This window comes from Stegostoma tigrinum, chromosome 1 (genome assembly GCF_030684315.1).
Source record: "Stegostoma tigrinum isolate sSteTig4 chromosome 1, sSteTig4.hap1, whole genome shotgun sequence".
NCBI classification, from domain to species: Eukaryota; Metazoa; Chordata; class Chondrichthyes; order Orectolobiformes; family Stegostomatidae; genus Stegostoma; species Stegostoma tigrinum.
The window spans coordinates 177,617,683-177,632,132 of record NC_081354.1 but is presented as its reverse complement, the minus strand read 5'-3'; the positions used below and the strand labels follow the sequence as shown (position 1 = coordinate 177,632,132).

The following is a 14,450-nucleotide window of genomic DNA, read 5'->3' as shown; positions in this document are numbered from 1 at the left end:
CCGCATCCCAAAACCAGCCCAGTTCCTCCCCTCCCCCCACTGCAGCCCAAAACCAGCCCAGCCTGTCTCTGCCTCCCAAACCTTTTCTTTCTGTCACCCATCCCTGCCTCCCACCCCAAGCCGCACCTCCATTTCCTACCTACTAACCTCATCCCACCTCCTTGACCTGTCCGTCTTCCCTGGACTGACCTATCCTGTCCCTACCTCCCCACCTATACTCTCCTCTCCACCTATCTTCTTTTCTGTCCATCTACCTTCTTTTCTCTCCATCTTCGGTCTGCCTCCCCCCCTCTCTCCCTGTTGATTCCAGAACCCTCACCGCATCCCCCTCTCTGATGAAGGGTCTAGGCTCAAAATGTCAGCTCTTGTGCTCCTGAGATGCTGCTTGGCCTGCTGTGTTCATCCAGCTTCACACTGTTATCTTGGATTCTCCAGCATCTGCAGTTCCCATTATCTCTGATACTGTCAGTTACATTGGTTGATTTAATCCCTGGTTTTCCAACTTATTAAATGACTTTTAAAAAAGCTGAAGTTTTGTAATGATGGCAATGCGACCTTACAGATGTTGCAACACAGAATTTGTGTTACTGCAGTAATCAAAAAGTTGGTTTTCTTTTACAGTGATTTTTTTTTAAAAAATTTTCTTCAGAGTTTGACAGGATAAAACTGATCAGACTCTGAAGGTACTTTCTCATGGGGCAATCTCGTACCATCTCGTGACTTGTTCTTGCTATTGTAATGTGACTCTTTGCTCGTAAACAGTGAAATGGTTCCATTATGCTATTTATGCCCATTTGAGGTCACAAGTGTATGTATTTGCTTTGTAGTCCTCAATAGCTCAGAGTTCACTGAACAGCCCTAGCACTCTTGTAGAAATCACTAGCAAGCATTTTTGTGCATTTGGGGAGTGCTTTTAGTAATCCCTTGCACCCAAAAGCTGAATTATTAGCTAATTATTATGTTACTATGTACTTTGTTTAACACGCAGCAGTTTTTGATGTGACTTCTTGCATTTGTTACACGTTCTAGTTGACAATTGCGAAAGCTTAGATGACCTTATTCGCACTTTGCTGCAGGTGACTGTAGAGAGAGATTAGATTCCCTACAGTGTGGAAACAGGCCCTTCAGCCCAACAAGTCCACACCGCCCTTTGGAACATCCCACCCAAACCCATTCCCCTATAACCCACACACCCCTGAACACTATGGGCAATTTAGCATCGCCAATCCATCTAGCCTGCACATCTTTGGACTGTGGGAGGAAACCGGAACACCCAGAGGAAACCCACGCAGATGCGAGGAGAATGTGCAAACTCCGCACACAGTTGCCCAAGGCTGGAATCAAACCCAGGTCTCTGGTGCTGTGAGGCTGCAGTGCTAACCACTGAGCCACCGTGCCGTCCCAAGAGGGGTTCTAGAATTTGGTGGAGTGGCATTGAAGGCAACATTGTTTGAAGTCAGGATGATGTGTTACTTTGGGGGAAAGTACAATGTGGTGATTTATCCTTCAATTTGTTGCACATTGCTGGTTTGGAAGACAGTGTTAAAAGTACCTTCGTGTACCTTGCAGTGGTGTTCCTGTTCGGTGATATGCACTGTTGCCCCACGTACAGGTGATAGAATGAATATTTGAGATGGTGGATTGGGTGCTAATCCAGTAGTTTGCTTTTTTTAGAAGTTTATATTGAGCCTCTTTTGGCCCTCCATTCATTCAGATAGTGTATTACACTCTTGACTTATAGCTTGTGGATGGTGAACAAGCACTGGGGAATCAGGAGGTAAGTTACTTGCTGCAGAATTTTCCACTTCTGACCTGTCTTGCAACTACAGTATTTATGTGGTTGCTTCAGCTTGGTTTCTGGTCAGTGGCAATCATTGTTGGTGAGGGATTTAGTTATAGTTGAACATATTATGTCATTGTAATACTATGAGGGCCATCTCTCTTCCTTTTCCATTCCATTTTGAAATGTTTCGTATTCTGGAATTTATTTCCCAGCCTTGGTTATCTTTGTGACCACAGTGACAACAAGAGGTTGAATAGAAATGTGTACCAGAAATACATGTCTAGGGCTTATAAGAGTGAAGAAGTTAAGGTGCTAATGTTAATAAAAATAAGGCACTGGAGAAACCACAGGTCAGCACCCAGCAAACTCTCGGAATGCGATGGTCTACGTCCCAGGGTTATAAAAGACCTAGCTGGAAAGATGGTGGGTGTAGTGCCTACGATTTTCCATAACTCTGTTTCTTCTGGAATGGTTCAAGCAGATTGCAAAGCAAGCAAATGTAACACCACTACTCAAGAAAGAGGTCTGAGAGGAACAGCACTGTAGGTCATTTAGGTGACAATATTATCAGGAAGGTGCTGGAATCTGTTCCTTAGAAAGTATTAAAAAATGTGCTTCAAAATCATAGGACAATTAGAGCAAGCTGATGTTGGATTTATGATGGAGAAATCCTGATCAGAATCCCTGCAGTGTGGAAGCAGGCCATTCGGTCCATTGAGTCTCCACTGACACTGCAAAGAGCATCCCATCCCAAAGCCACTTTGCTTGCCTGTCTCTGTGACTGGGCGTTTCCCAAGGCTAATTCACCTGTAGCCTGCACCTCCCTGGGCACTTGGGGACAATTTAGAAAATAGAACAGTACAGTGCAGAACAGGCCCTTCAGCCCTCGATGTTGTGCCGACCTGTGAACTAATCTGAGCCAATCCCCCACGCTATCCCATCATTATCCATATGCTAAACCAAGGAAGAATTTAGCATGATCAGTCCACTTAACCTGCACATCTTTGGACTGTGGGAAGGAACCAGAGACCCTAGGAAAACCCACGCAGATACTGGGAGAATGTGCAAACTTGATACAGATGGTTGCCTAAGGGTGCAATCAAACTTGGCTTCCTGGTGCTGTGAGGCAGCTGTGCGAACCACTGTGCCACTGTGACAAAGTTATTAATAGTCTTCTGATAATGTGTAGTAGGAAAGATAGAGAAGATCCAAATGATGTTGTTTCCATCTATTTAGAACATAGAACATAGAACATTACAGCACAGTACAGGCCCTTCTGCCCTCAATGTTGTGCCGACCTGTCATACCGATCTCAAACCCATCTAACCTACACTATTCCATGTATGTCCAGATGCTTGCCAAATCATGACTTAAATGTACCTAAAGTTGGCGAATCTATTACCGTTGCAGGCAAAGCGTTCACATTCCCTTACTACTGTCTGAGAAAAGAAACTACCTCTGACATCTGTCCTATATCTTTCACCCCTCAATTTAAAGCTATGCCCCCTCATGCTCGTCGTCACCATCCTAGGAAAAAGGGTCTCCCTATCCACCCGATCTAACCCTCTGATTATTTCATCTGTCCGTATTGTCACCTCTCAACCTTCTTCTCTCTAATGAAAACAGCCTCACGTCCCTCAGCCTTTCCTCGTAAGACCTTCCCTCCATACCAGGCAACATCCTAGTAAATCTCCTCTGCACCCTTTCCAAAGCTTCCACATCCTTCTTATAATGCGGTGACCAGAACTGTACACAATACTCCAAGTGCGGCCGCACCAGAGTTTTGTACAGCTGCAGCATAACCTCTTGGTTCCGGAACTCAATCCCTCTATTAATAAAAGCTAAAACACTGCATGCCTTCTTAACAGCCCTGTCAACCTGGGTGGCAACTTTCAAGGATCTGTGTACATGGACAATGAGATCTCTCTGCTCATCTACACTACTAAGAATCTTACCATTAGCCCTGTACTTTGCAATCCGGTTACTCCTACCAAAGCGCATCACCTAAATCTTGTCTGCATTAAACTCCATTTGCCACCTCTCAGCCCAGCTCTGCAGCTTATCTATGTCTCTCTGTAACCTACAGCATCCTTCGCCACTATCCACAACTCCACCGAACTTGGTGTCATCTGCAAATTTACTAACATATCTTTTTATGCCGTCATCCAGATCATTTATAAAAATGACAAGCAGCAGTGGACCCAACACCGACCCTTGCAGTACACCACGAGTAATTGGTCGCCAGGATGAACATTTCCCATCAACTACCACCCTCTGTCTTCTTTCAGCAAGCCAATTTCCGACCCAAACTGCTATATCTCCCACAATCCCATTCCTCCTCATTTTGTACAATAGCCTACTGTGGGGAACCTTATCGAACCTTATCGAACGCCTTGCTGAAATCCATATACACCACATCAACCAGTTTACTCTCATCTACCTGTTTCGTCACTTCCTCAAAGAACTCAATAAGGTTTGTGAGGCACGACCTACCCTTCACAAAACCGTGCTGACTATCCCTAATCAATTTATTCTTTTCTAGATGATTATAAATCCTATCCCTGATAGCCTTTTCCAACACTTTATCAACGACTGAGGTAAGGCTCACTGGTCTATAATTACCAGGGTTATCTCTACCCCCCTCCTTGAACAGAGGAACCACATTTGCTATTCTCCTGTCATCTGGCACTATTCCTGTAGACAATGATGAGTTAAAGTTCAATGCCAAAGGGTCAGCAATCTCCTCCCTGGCTTCCCAGAGGATCCTAGGATAAATCCCATCCGGCCCAGGGGACTTATCTATCTTCACCCTCTGAAGGATTTCTCATACCTCTTCCTTGTGAACCTCAATCCCACCTAGCCTAGTACTCTGTGTCTCAGTATTCTCCTCGACAACATTGTCGTTTTCTAGAGTGAATACTGTCGAAAAATATCCATTTAGTGCTTCCCCTATCTCCTCTGACTCCACACACAACTTCCCAATATTATCCTTGATTGGGCCTAATCTTACTTTCGTCATTTTTTTATTCCTTAACTACCTATAGAAAGCCTTAGGGTTTACCCTGATCCTATCCGCCAACAACTTCTCATGTCTCCTCCTGGCTCTTCTGAGCTCTCTCTTTAGGTCTTTCCTGGCTACCTTGTAACCCTCAAGCACCATAACTGAGCCTTCACATTTCATCCTAACATAAGCCTTCTTCTTCCTCTTGACCAGAGATTCCACTTCCTTCATAAACCACGGCTCCCGCACTCTACAGCTTCCTCCCTGCCTGACAGGTACATACCTATCTAGGATACACAGGAGCTTTTCCTTGAATAAGCTTCACATTTCTAATGTGCCCAGCCCCTGGAGTTTCCTTCCCCATCCTATGCTCCCTAAATCTTGTCTAATCCCATCATAATTGCCTTTCCCCCAGCTATAACTCTTGCCCAGTGGTATACACCTATCCCTTTCCATCACTAAAGTAAACATAGCAGAATTGTGATCGGTATCACCAAAGTGCTCACCTACTTCCAAATCTAACACCTGGCCAGGCTCATTACCCAGTACCAAATCTAATGTGGCTTCACCCCTTTTTGCCCTGTCTGCATACTGCGTCAGGAAGCCCTCCTGCACACACTGGACAAAAATTGACCCATCTATGGTACTCGAACTATAGTGTTTCCAGTCAATGATAATGGGAACTGCAGATGCTGGAGAATTCCATTTCTAAAAAGCGTTCCATAATGTTGACAATGCAAAATATTTTAATACACAAATGGAGGGCTCCTGGAGTTAGGAGTGATGCATCAGCACTGAGAAGATTTATTAACAGGCAAAGCAGAGAAGAACAAGAAATGGGGTACTGTCATTTCCTGCTATGTGACAAGCACAGTGTCATAAGAAACAGTACTCAACAGTTTGTAATCAGTGGATTAGTGACTTGGATGTAGACTTAGGAGAACAGTGCATCCAATTTTCTGATTTAAAGTGAGATGAGCATGCAAGTTGTGAAGAGGACAAAGAGTGACTGCAGAGAGTTATTGACCAGTTAAGCTCCTTTGTTCCTTTATTGTATTTAAATAAGTGGGCGATGAGATTGTGGACTGCGTATTCTCAGAGGTGCAAGTTTATTCACTTTTAAGAAGAAAAAAAGCAAAATTTATTCTAAGGCAGAAATTTATGACATTTGATGTACAGTAAAACATTGGTTGCCTTACACAAGGGACACAAAAAATTAACTTGTGGTACAGCCAGCAATGAAGAAAACATATGACAATTTGCCCTTAATTACAGGCTGATTAGGGTACAAAACTAATAAGCCTTATCACATTTTAAGTGGTTTTGGTGAAGCTACATGCTAACTGTTGAAACTTTTATTCTGTTTAGGAATAGACTTGCTTTGGAGGCAGTGCAACAAAGATTCTCTGGGATGAGGGGTTGTCCCACAAGAAACACAAACTGGAGTAGGCCATTCAGCCCCTGAAGCTTGTTCTGCCATTGAGTAACACCATGGATGGTCTGACCTTTCTCCGGTCCACTTTCCTACCCTTTTAGCATAACCCTGGATTCCCCCACTGATCAAGAATCTAACTAACCCTTAAATATATACAAGGATTCTGCCCCCACAGCTCTCTGCAACAAGGGATTCTAAAGACACTCAACCCTCTAGGAGAAGTTGTTCCTCTTCACCCCAGTCTTAAATTGATGCCTGCTTTATTCTAAGACTGTGCGTTCTGGCCCTCGACTCCCATGACAGAAGCATTATCGCAGCATTTACCATGTTGAGCCTTATAAGTATCCCGTATGTTTCAATGAGACAACCTCTCATTCTTATAAACTCCAGTGAGTAGAGTCCCAACTTTTTAGTTAAAATATCAAGAATCATCCAGGTGAACACACTCTGAACTGTTCTAATGAAATAGTATATTTGCTTAGATAAGGGGACCTAAACTGCTCTCTGTACTCAAGATGACCAACACCGTGTACATTTGCGGTAAGGTTTTCCTACAATCAGACTTCAGCTTCCTTGAAATAAGGGCCAACATACCATTATTTCCTGTTCCCTGTGGAATGTCACTGGTTACAGGTCAACAAACTGAGCAAGTTTTCTTTTCCTTATTCATTAATGGGATGAGGACGTTGCTGGCTAGGCTGTCAGTTGTGAGCCAACTGTGTTACTTGGGTCTGGAGTCAGGTATAGGCCAGACCAGGTAAAGATGGCAGTTTCTTTCCCCACAGGACATGAGTTAACCAGGTGTTTTTTATTTCTCACAACCAGCATTGGTCACTGTCATCATTAGTCTCTTAATTTCAGATATTTCTGAATTCAAATTCCACCAGCTGCCCTAAAATTAACAGTCCAGCAATAATACCATTAGGCATTGCCTCCCCTGTTTTTCCCAGTGTTTCAGCTGATCCAGTCTTTGCTCATAGCTGAGACTATCCAGCTGAGGCAGCATCCTTTTGCACCTCTCTAGTGCAATCATACCCTTCCTTTAATGTGGTTACGAGAACAACAGGCAGTATTCCAACAGAATGTTACAACAGAATAGCTCTTGAGAGAAGTGGTCCTGAGAAGAGATGTTTATTAGAGATAGTAGGAACTGCAGATGCTGGAGAATCTGACATAGCAAGGTGTAGAGCTGGATGAACACAGACCGAGCAGGAAGGCTGACGTTTTGGGACTAGACCCTCCTTCAGAAATGCGAGAGAGGAAGGGGATTGTGAAATAGGGAGAGAGGGGGAGGTGGATAGAAGATGGATAGGAGGACAAGATAGGTGGAGCGGACGAGAGTTGCAGTGGGAGAGAGATTCACCGAGGTTTTTCCGCAGAGGGGAGGGCAACTTCTTTAGGGTAGGCATCCTTAGAGGCTTCGCAGTGGGGTCTTTTAAGGATGCCTACCCTGCAGAAGTTACCCTCCTCCCTCTGGAAAAACCTCAGTGGATCTCGCTCCCACTGCAACACACTCATCCTCTCCACCTATCTTCCCCTCCTAACCATCTTCTATCCGCCTCCCCCTCTCTCCTTACTTATTTCACAATCCCCTTCTTCGCTCCCATTTCTGAAGAAGAGTCTAGGCCCGAAACGCCAGCCTTCCTGCTCCTCTGCTGCTTGGCCTGCTGTGTTCATCCAGCACTACACCTTGTTATAAGACATGTTTATTGTCAGTTAGGTCCTTGGAGTGAAGAGTTTGTCTGTTCCAGAACAGAGAAGGATCCAGAGTTGGTTATTTAGCCCACTACAGAAAAGCTTGTGTGTGTCAGAGCTTCAGAAAGAAACTGTCACAGTTCCATTTTTAACAGTTAAAATTCCAATTGATGTAAACCTGCTGAGGCATTGGATACATGGATACTGGATTGAGGGTAATACAAGGGGGGTCTGAGGTACTGTTACAGAAGCAGTGTTTTCAGAATGATGCTGAGGCAGTTTTGGCCACTCTGCAAAAGCTGATTTGTTTGTTTTGTTTTTTAAAGAGAGAATTAATGGAATTGTACTTTTACTGTATGTTTGAAATCTTTGAATCTATGTTATAATTAGGTGGTTTAGATTACTCTATCTTAGTCCATTTTATAATAAATTACTGTTTTATTGTTAAAGCTAAGTCTGCGGTATTATGTACATATGTTTCGGCAAGAGACACTTGATTAAATCTGGAACAAATGAATTTCTGATCTGTCGAGCCAGATTTCTGCCGCGGACCACAACTACTTCATGCTCAGAATGACTCCAGTAATAGAGACTTGTCCTGCCAAATTTCTTCACTTTGCTTTGACCTCTTGATGGCCTGTATCACGCAGCCCTGATGCCCAAGGCACTCATTCTCCAACCCTGTCTGGAATTCAGCCCTTCTGACAAGTTTTTAGACCAAAGTCAGGAACTACGTAGTCTAACGTAACTTCAGCCAAGTGTCAGTGAGCAGGTTTTTGCTGAGTGAGTACACCTTAACGGTGCTACTGACACCACTTTTTCCATCACTTTAGTGATCCAAAGTAGATTGATGGAGTGACAATTTATCAGGCTGGAGTTTTTCGACAATTTATACCGATTCTCTTAGCCATTCTTGCTGTTTTAAAACCAGGCTTGTGGCAGTATTGAAACAGCTGAGCCAGGGACACGCTAGTTTTGGACTGCAAGTTTTCAAAACAGTTGCCAGAATGTTGTCAGTCCCTGTAGGTTTAGAATTATCCAGTGCTAACTGATATCACCTGGAGTGAATTGAATTGTGAATCTGAGATGCAGGGACCATAAACACAAGCACAGGTCATCCACCGGTGTCCACTTCAGGGAAGTAAGGAGAGAGAATTCAGAGTTGTTATTTTGGAAGGCTGAAATAAAAAAACACTCTTAATCTCAATCTGTTTTGTGCTGCTCCTCATGATCTCTTCTATAAAAAGGTTAAAATTTATTTTGAGGTACAGTTTGTCAGGACAGGAAACAGGTGGCCCAGAGACGGTTGTTGAGTTTCCTGAACGTTGCAAATGGAATTTTTATTTTGCTTTCTCGAGCACTCAGCTTTGAGAATTTTATCCTGTCTGCTTGACATTTTTCCAGCCTGCCTTGTCTTTAACTTTTTACTTTTCTCACCAATATTCCAAGACTTTGTCAGGACTTCTAATGCAGTTCTTGGATACAAGCTACAATAATTGTCATTACTTCCACCAAATTCATAATCTTCTGAATTACCTGTCTTGTTGCAATATATTCTTGCCCGCAGTGAAAGTTGTTTGATAACTGGGAGCTAATTGTGGGTTGTAAGTTGTAAAACCATTTGAGATATGCACTTCTAAATACTGGAGAATGCTTTAAAATCTGTTCATTTCGTTAGTTATGGATGTTGAAGAGGTAGGATCTTTTGGTAAAGTTATACTGTTCATTGGCATGTTTGTTCTGGTGTATTAAAGCATTTTATTCAGTTAAATCTCTTAACTGTTTTTCATTGTCAGACTCTACTCTTCTGTTTCAATCGTTGTTAATAAAAATGTGAACTGTTATGTGCCCGACTTGCATTGAAGTCTGAATGTCAGCTGCACGTGTGTTCAAGATAGACAAATATTTTAGAATGATTTGATTTAATTCTTGTCATAATTCTACATCGTTTTATGCGTCTAATCATATCGTGTAGCATATTTTTATGTTGTGGACTGCTGACCCTCCAAGAATATTGTACAGTTCCACTTGTTTGATCAAATGGAGAGATATTTGTTGAGGGAAGTGGGAATGGAGTAGTCTTTGTAGGAGAGCTAATACAGTTGCAGTGGGGTCGAATGTGCTAAATAATTATATGGGAACTCTTGAAAAGGCAGGCGATAAACATTATCACTGTCTCACCGTGTTACATGATTTATGGCATTAACAAAATGTTGTGCAAGTATTTGAAAAGGTCACCAGATGGCTACTGGGAAACAGTGATCCATTTTATAGAAGAAAAGAATTGGCTAAATAAAAATTGTGACTCATTTAAAAGGAAGACTTCTGCCTAAGGGGTAGTGATCCTAGCTGTGGACCAAATTACATATTGAAAATGCAGTGCACTTCATTTTGAATGCAGCTAAACTCTCAAATGAATTGATCAATGGAAAGCATGCTTAATCCTCATGACTGGCAGTTGGAATGAAAAAAATTAGTGCATTCTAGGTCCTTTCAACCTTTGATTCTGAATTTGCTTGAGTTTGGACAGGTGCTAGTAAACAGGGTACCATAGAAGGTTCAGAATTTATTAATTTAATGTAAATTTTTCATTAGTAGTTCACACTCCTCACCACTGACCGGAGACTGTTGAAAGATGACATTGTTGCAGTCATATCACCAACCCAAATTCCCTTCTTGTCAGGCTCAGTGCTGGGAGTGAGACCAGTGAAATTACCTTGATATTACATTGGTTCCTGACTTTTATAATCCTGGAGTCTGCTCTTCCTCAGAGAGAGTACACTGAATTCAATTAACTGCAAAATTCATTTATGTAATATCTTTATGGCCACAACACATTCAATGCATTTGCTAGCTTTGATTTGAATTTCACTTGCATCCCTTTCTCTCTGTAGATTGCCTTTTCGCAGCACAGCAACTTTATGGACCTTGTGCAGTTCTTTGTCACGTTTTTCAGGTGAGTCAAAATATATATAGAAATACATTTCTGATTTATAAAATCCACAGTCCAATTCAACTCATCTAATTCAAAATGTAAGATAACACGGTGTGTAGCAGGCTGAGCAGCATCAGACGAGGAGAAAAATTGATGTTTCGGGTCGAGACCCTTCTTGAGAAATGGGAGAGGGGAAGGAGATTCTGAAATAAACAGGGAGAGAGGGGGAGGCGGATAGAAGATGGATAAAGGAGAAGATAGGGTGAGAGGAGACAGATAGGTCAAAGAGGTGGGCTTAGAGCCAGTGAAGGTCCATGTCGGTGGGGAGTAGGGAGGGGATAGGTCGGTCCAGGGAGGATGGCCTGGTTAAGGAGGCGGAATAAGGTTAGTGCATAGGAGATGGGGTGGGGCTTAAGGTGGGAGGAATGGTGATGGGGGTGGGGCTTCTTCATCCCGCCTGCTTGACCTTGATAGTTCCTACTATCTCTAATTGAAAATGTACATGCTTGCAGTATTTTGAGTGAAGTAATATTTGTCCTTTAAAGAGCAGTGTGCAAGTTCAACTGACCACGTGGAGTTTCCAAAGCAGTGTCTGTTATGTCATGAGATTATAAAGTAGGTTGCAGTGTTCGATTTCAAAATAATTTCAAATTGATAAGCTTAATATTATAGTATATGCTAATGTACTGTGTCAACATTTCACATGTTACTTTCTCTAAAAGCTGTGCTCTAAGTTATGTGTGCTGATTCTAGATGCTTACTGTGCTCAGTGCCACCAAGAAGAGTGATATCTTTGGTGAATTATTACACTGCAGAATAGATTGACTTAAAAACTTTGTTTATGGGTCACACTTGCCCTACAAGATCCAGGAGTCAAATTCATGAAGCATAAACATGGTATTCTTTGTGTGTGTTTGATGTTTCTTTTTCTCTGGTTTGGCCCATTTTGCTTTTATGATAGATATACCAAGAGCTTTTGGCGTTGCAATCTTGCTCATTGATAAGTCACATTTGGAATTCCAACATACATTATCCATAAATTTAGATATCTGCAAACAAGTAGGAACTAGTGAGGCCTTTTGTGGAATACTGTGTCCAGTTCTGATTGCCCTAGTATAGGAAGGCTATTATTAGGCTGGAGAGGGTTCAAATAAGGGTTACCAGGATGTTGTCGGCAATGGAGGGTTTGAGTTATCAAGAAAGACTGGACAGGCTGGGACTTTTTTCACTGGAGTGTTGGAGGTTCAAACTTAGAGGCTTATAAAATTGAGGAGTATAGATAAGGTGAGTGACAGGTGCTTGTTTCCCCCTAGGATGGGGCATTTCAACACAATGGGGCATATTTTTGGCATGAGATGAGAAACATTTTAAAAAGACATGGCAACTTTTTTTACATGGAGCAGTTCGTGTGCAGAATGAACTTGCAGAGGAAGCGGTGGATTTGGGTACAGTTACAACATTTAAAAAGCATTTGGATAAGGACATGAATAAAAAATGTTGGAGGGATATTGGCTAAGTGCAGGCAGGTGGGACTAGTTCAGTTTGGGATTATGTTTGACATGGACTGTTTGGACCAAATGGTTTGTAATTAATTGTGCTGAATGACTCTGACACTGTGATCCATGCTAGGTGGCATGCACTGATAGTAATATGAGAGATGAGAAAATTCGAATATTCATGATTTAACAAATAATAATTAAACAGACTTACAGCTGGCTTTCTTTGCTCTATGTCACTGTGACTTCATTCAAGTAGTTTGTTTTCACACACTGCAGAGGCGTAGCAACCATTGTCCTTATTTTTCTGCAGATGTATTTCAGTAAAGTACAAGTCTACAGTGACAAACTGTAGGCTGACCAAGGACTATCCTTCTCACATCTCCGAGACTTAACTTAGCTTAAAATGAGTGGGTAGACAGATCACTGGAATTGTCATGGTGATGTCTGTAACACGTGGACTGCTAATGTACTAAAAATTGTTTAAAGTGATATGTCTTTTGGAGATTGTGAAGCAGAATGATGATAATGGCTCAGAATTGTTTAAGACCCTGCTTTAGATTGAAGGGATAGAGTTATCAGAATATGATGATAGATGTCAGAAATTCAACTGTTGAGTTCTTTTGTCAAACATCTAAAGGGCCCAAAAGAGCATAAGATATAGGAGCAGAATTAGGCCATTCAGTCTACTTTTCAATCATATGTTTGTCAACCTCATTCTCCTACCTTCTCTCTGTAACCTTGATCCCTTTACTAATCCAGAACCCATCTATCTTGTCTTAAATACAGTGGATGAACTTTCATCTGCAGCTTACTGCGGCAATATGTTGCACAGATTCACACTCTGGCTGAAGAAATTCCTCCTCAGCTTTGTTCCAAAGTGTTATCCTTTCTCTCTCAGGCTGTGTCCCTGTGTCCTAGTCTCTCCTGGTGGAAACATCTCCATATTCATTCCATTTAGGCCTCTCAGTATTCTGTAAGTTTCAATCAGATTCGCCTCTTATCCTTCTCAACTCCATGGAATACAACCTAGAGTCCTCAACTGCCCCTCAAACAACAATGATCCCTGGGATCATTCTTAGAAAGCTCCTCTAAAACCTTACTTACGGCCTGATAGCAAAGTTAGATACTGAATGGGCATATTATAAGGCAGTATGGATTTGTCAGTGGATTCTACGCACCAATTGGAAACTTTTCAATTGTGAAATAATGTGTACATTTCAAATTTAGAAACTTTGAAATATCTGGTCTAGAAAGAAAATCTCAAATGTCATTTGAGAAGTTTTGAGTCCTTGTAGCACTTCATCAAGTACTAGAATGATATATTCCTGCAACATTGCACAAGTTGCTGTGATAAAGTGGAAACCAGAAAGGTTGTTTTATAATCTGGTGTCAGTAATGTCCACAAGGAGGTGCCATCTGTAAGAAAGTTCCACAAATTGCAAGATAATAAGTACCAACACTGGAAAGAAGTGCTCCTGAACTGTGAAATCGCCTTGGTTCAAACATGGACAAAAGAGCTGAATTGCAGAGGTGAAGTGAGAGTGACTGCCCTTGACGTTAAGGGTGCGTTCGACCGAGTGTGGCGTCAAGAAACCCTTGCAAAATTGGAATTAGTGAGTGTCTAGGGCAAACTGTCTGGTGATTGGAGTCATACCTGACACATAGGAAGATGATCATGATTGTTGGTGGCCAATCATCTCAGCTCTAGGACGTGTATGCAGGAATTACTCAGGGTAGTGTCCTAGGCCCAATCATATTCAGCTGCTTCATGAATAATGTTCTCCCTCATCATAAGGTCAGAAGTGGGGATGCTCGCTCACAATTGCACAATGTTCAGCATCATTCATGACTCCTTGGATACTGAAGCAGTCCATGTTCACATGTGACAAGATCTGAACAATATCCAGGCTTGGCCTGGCAAGTGACATTTATGCCCCACAAACGTGATACAATGACCATCCCCGACAAGGGACAATCTAACCACTGCCCCTTGGCAGTCAGTGGTGTTAGCATCAATGAAACCCCCACTATCCACATCCTGGGTTTATCATTGACCAGAAACTCAACTGGACTCATCACATAAACATAGTGGCTCCAAGAGC

The 14,450-nt window shown here is 42.2% G+C and overlaps 1 protein-coding gene across 3 annotated transcripts in view; it reads left to right on the top strand.

The window, feature by feature from the left end:
- The window catches only part of atrn (attractin), a 361,852-nt gene that overhangs the window by 206,695 nt on the left and 140,707 nt on the right, over positions 1-14,450 (top strand). For all 3 annotated transcript variants that reach the window (XM_059650378.1, XM_059650382.1, XM_059650379.1), the window contains exon 25: positions 10,809-10,870. In XM_059650378.1, the coding sequence (XP_059506361.1) occupies positions 10,809-10,870 (62 nt within the window). The remainder of the gene's footprint in view (positions 1-10,808; positions 10,871-14,450) is intronic.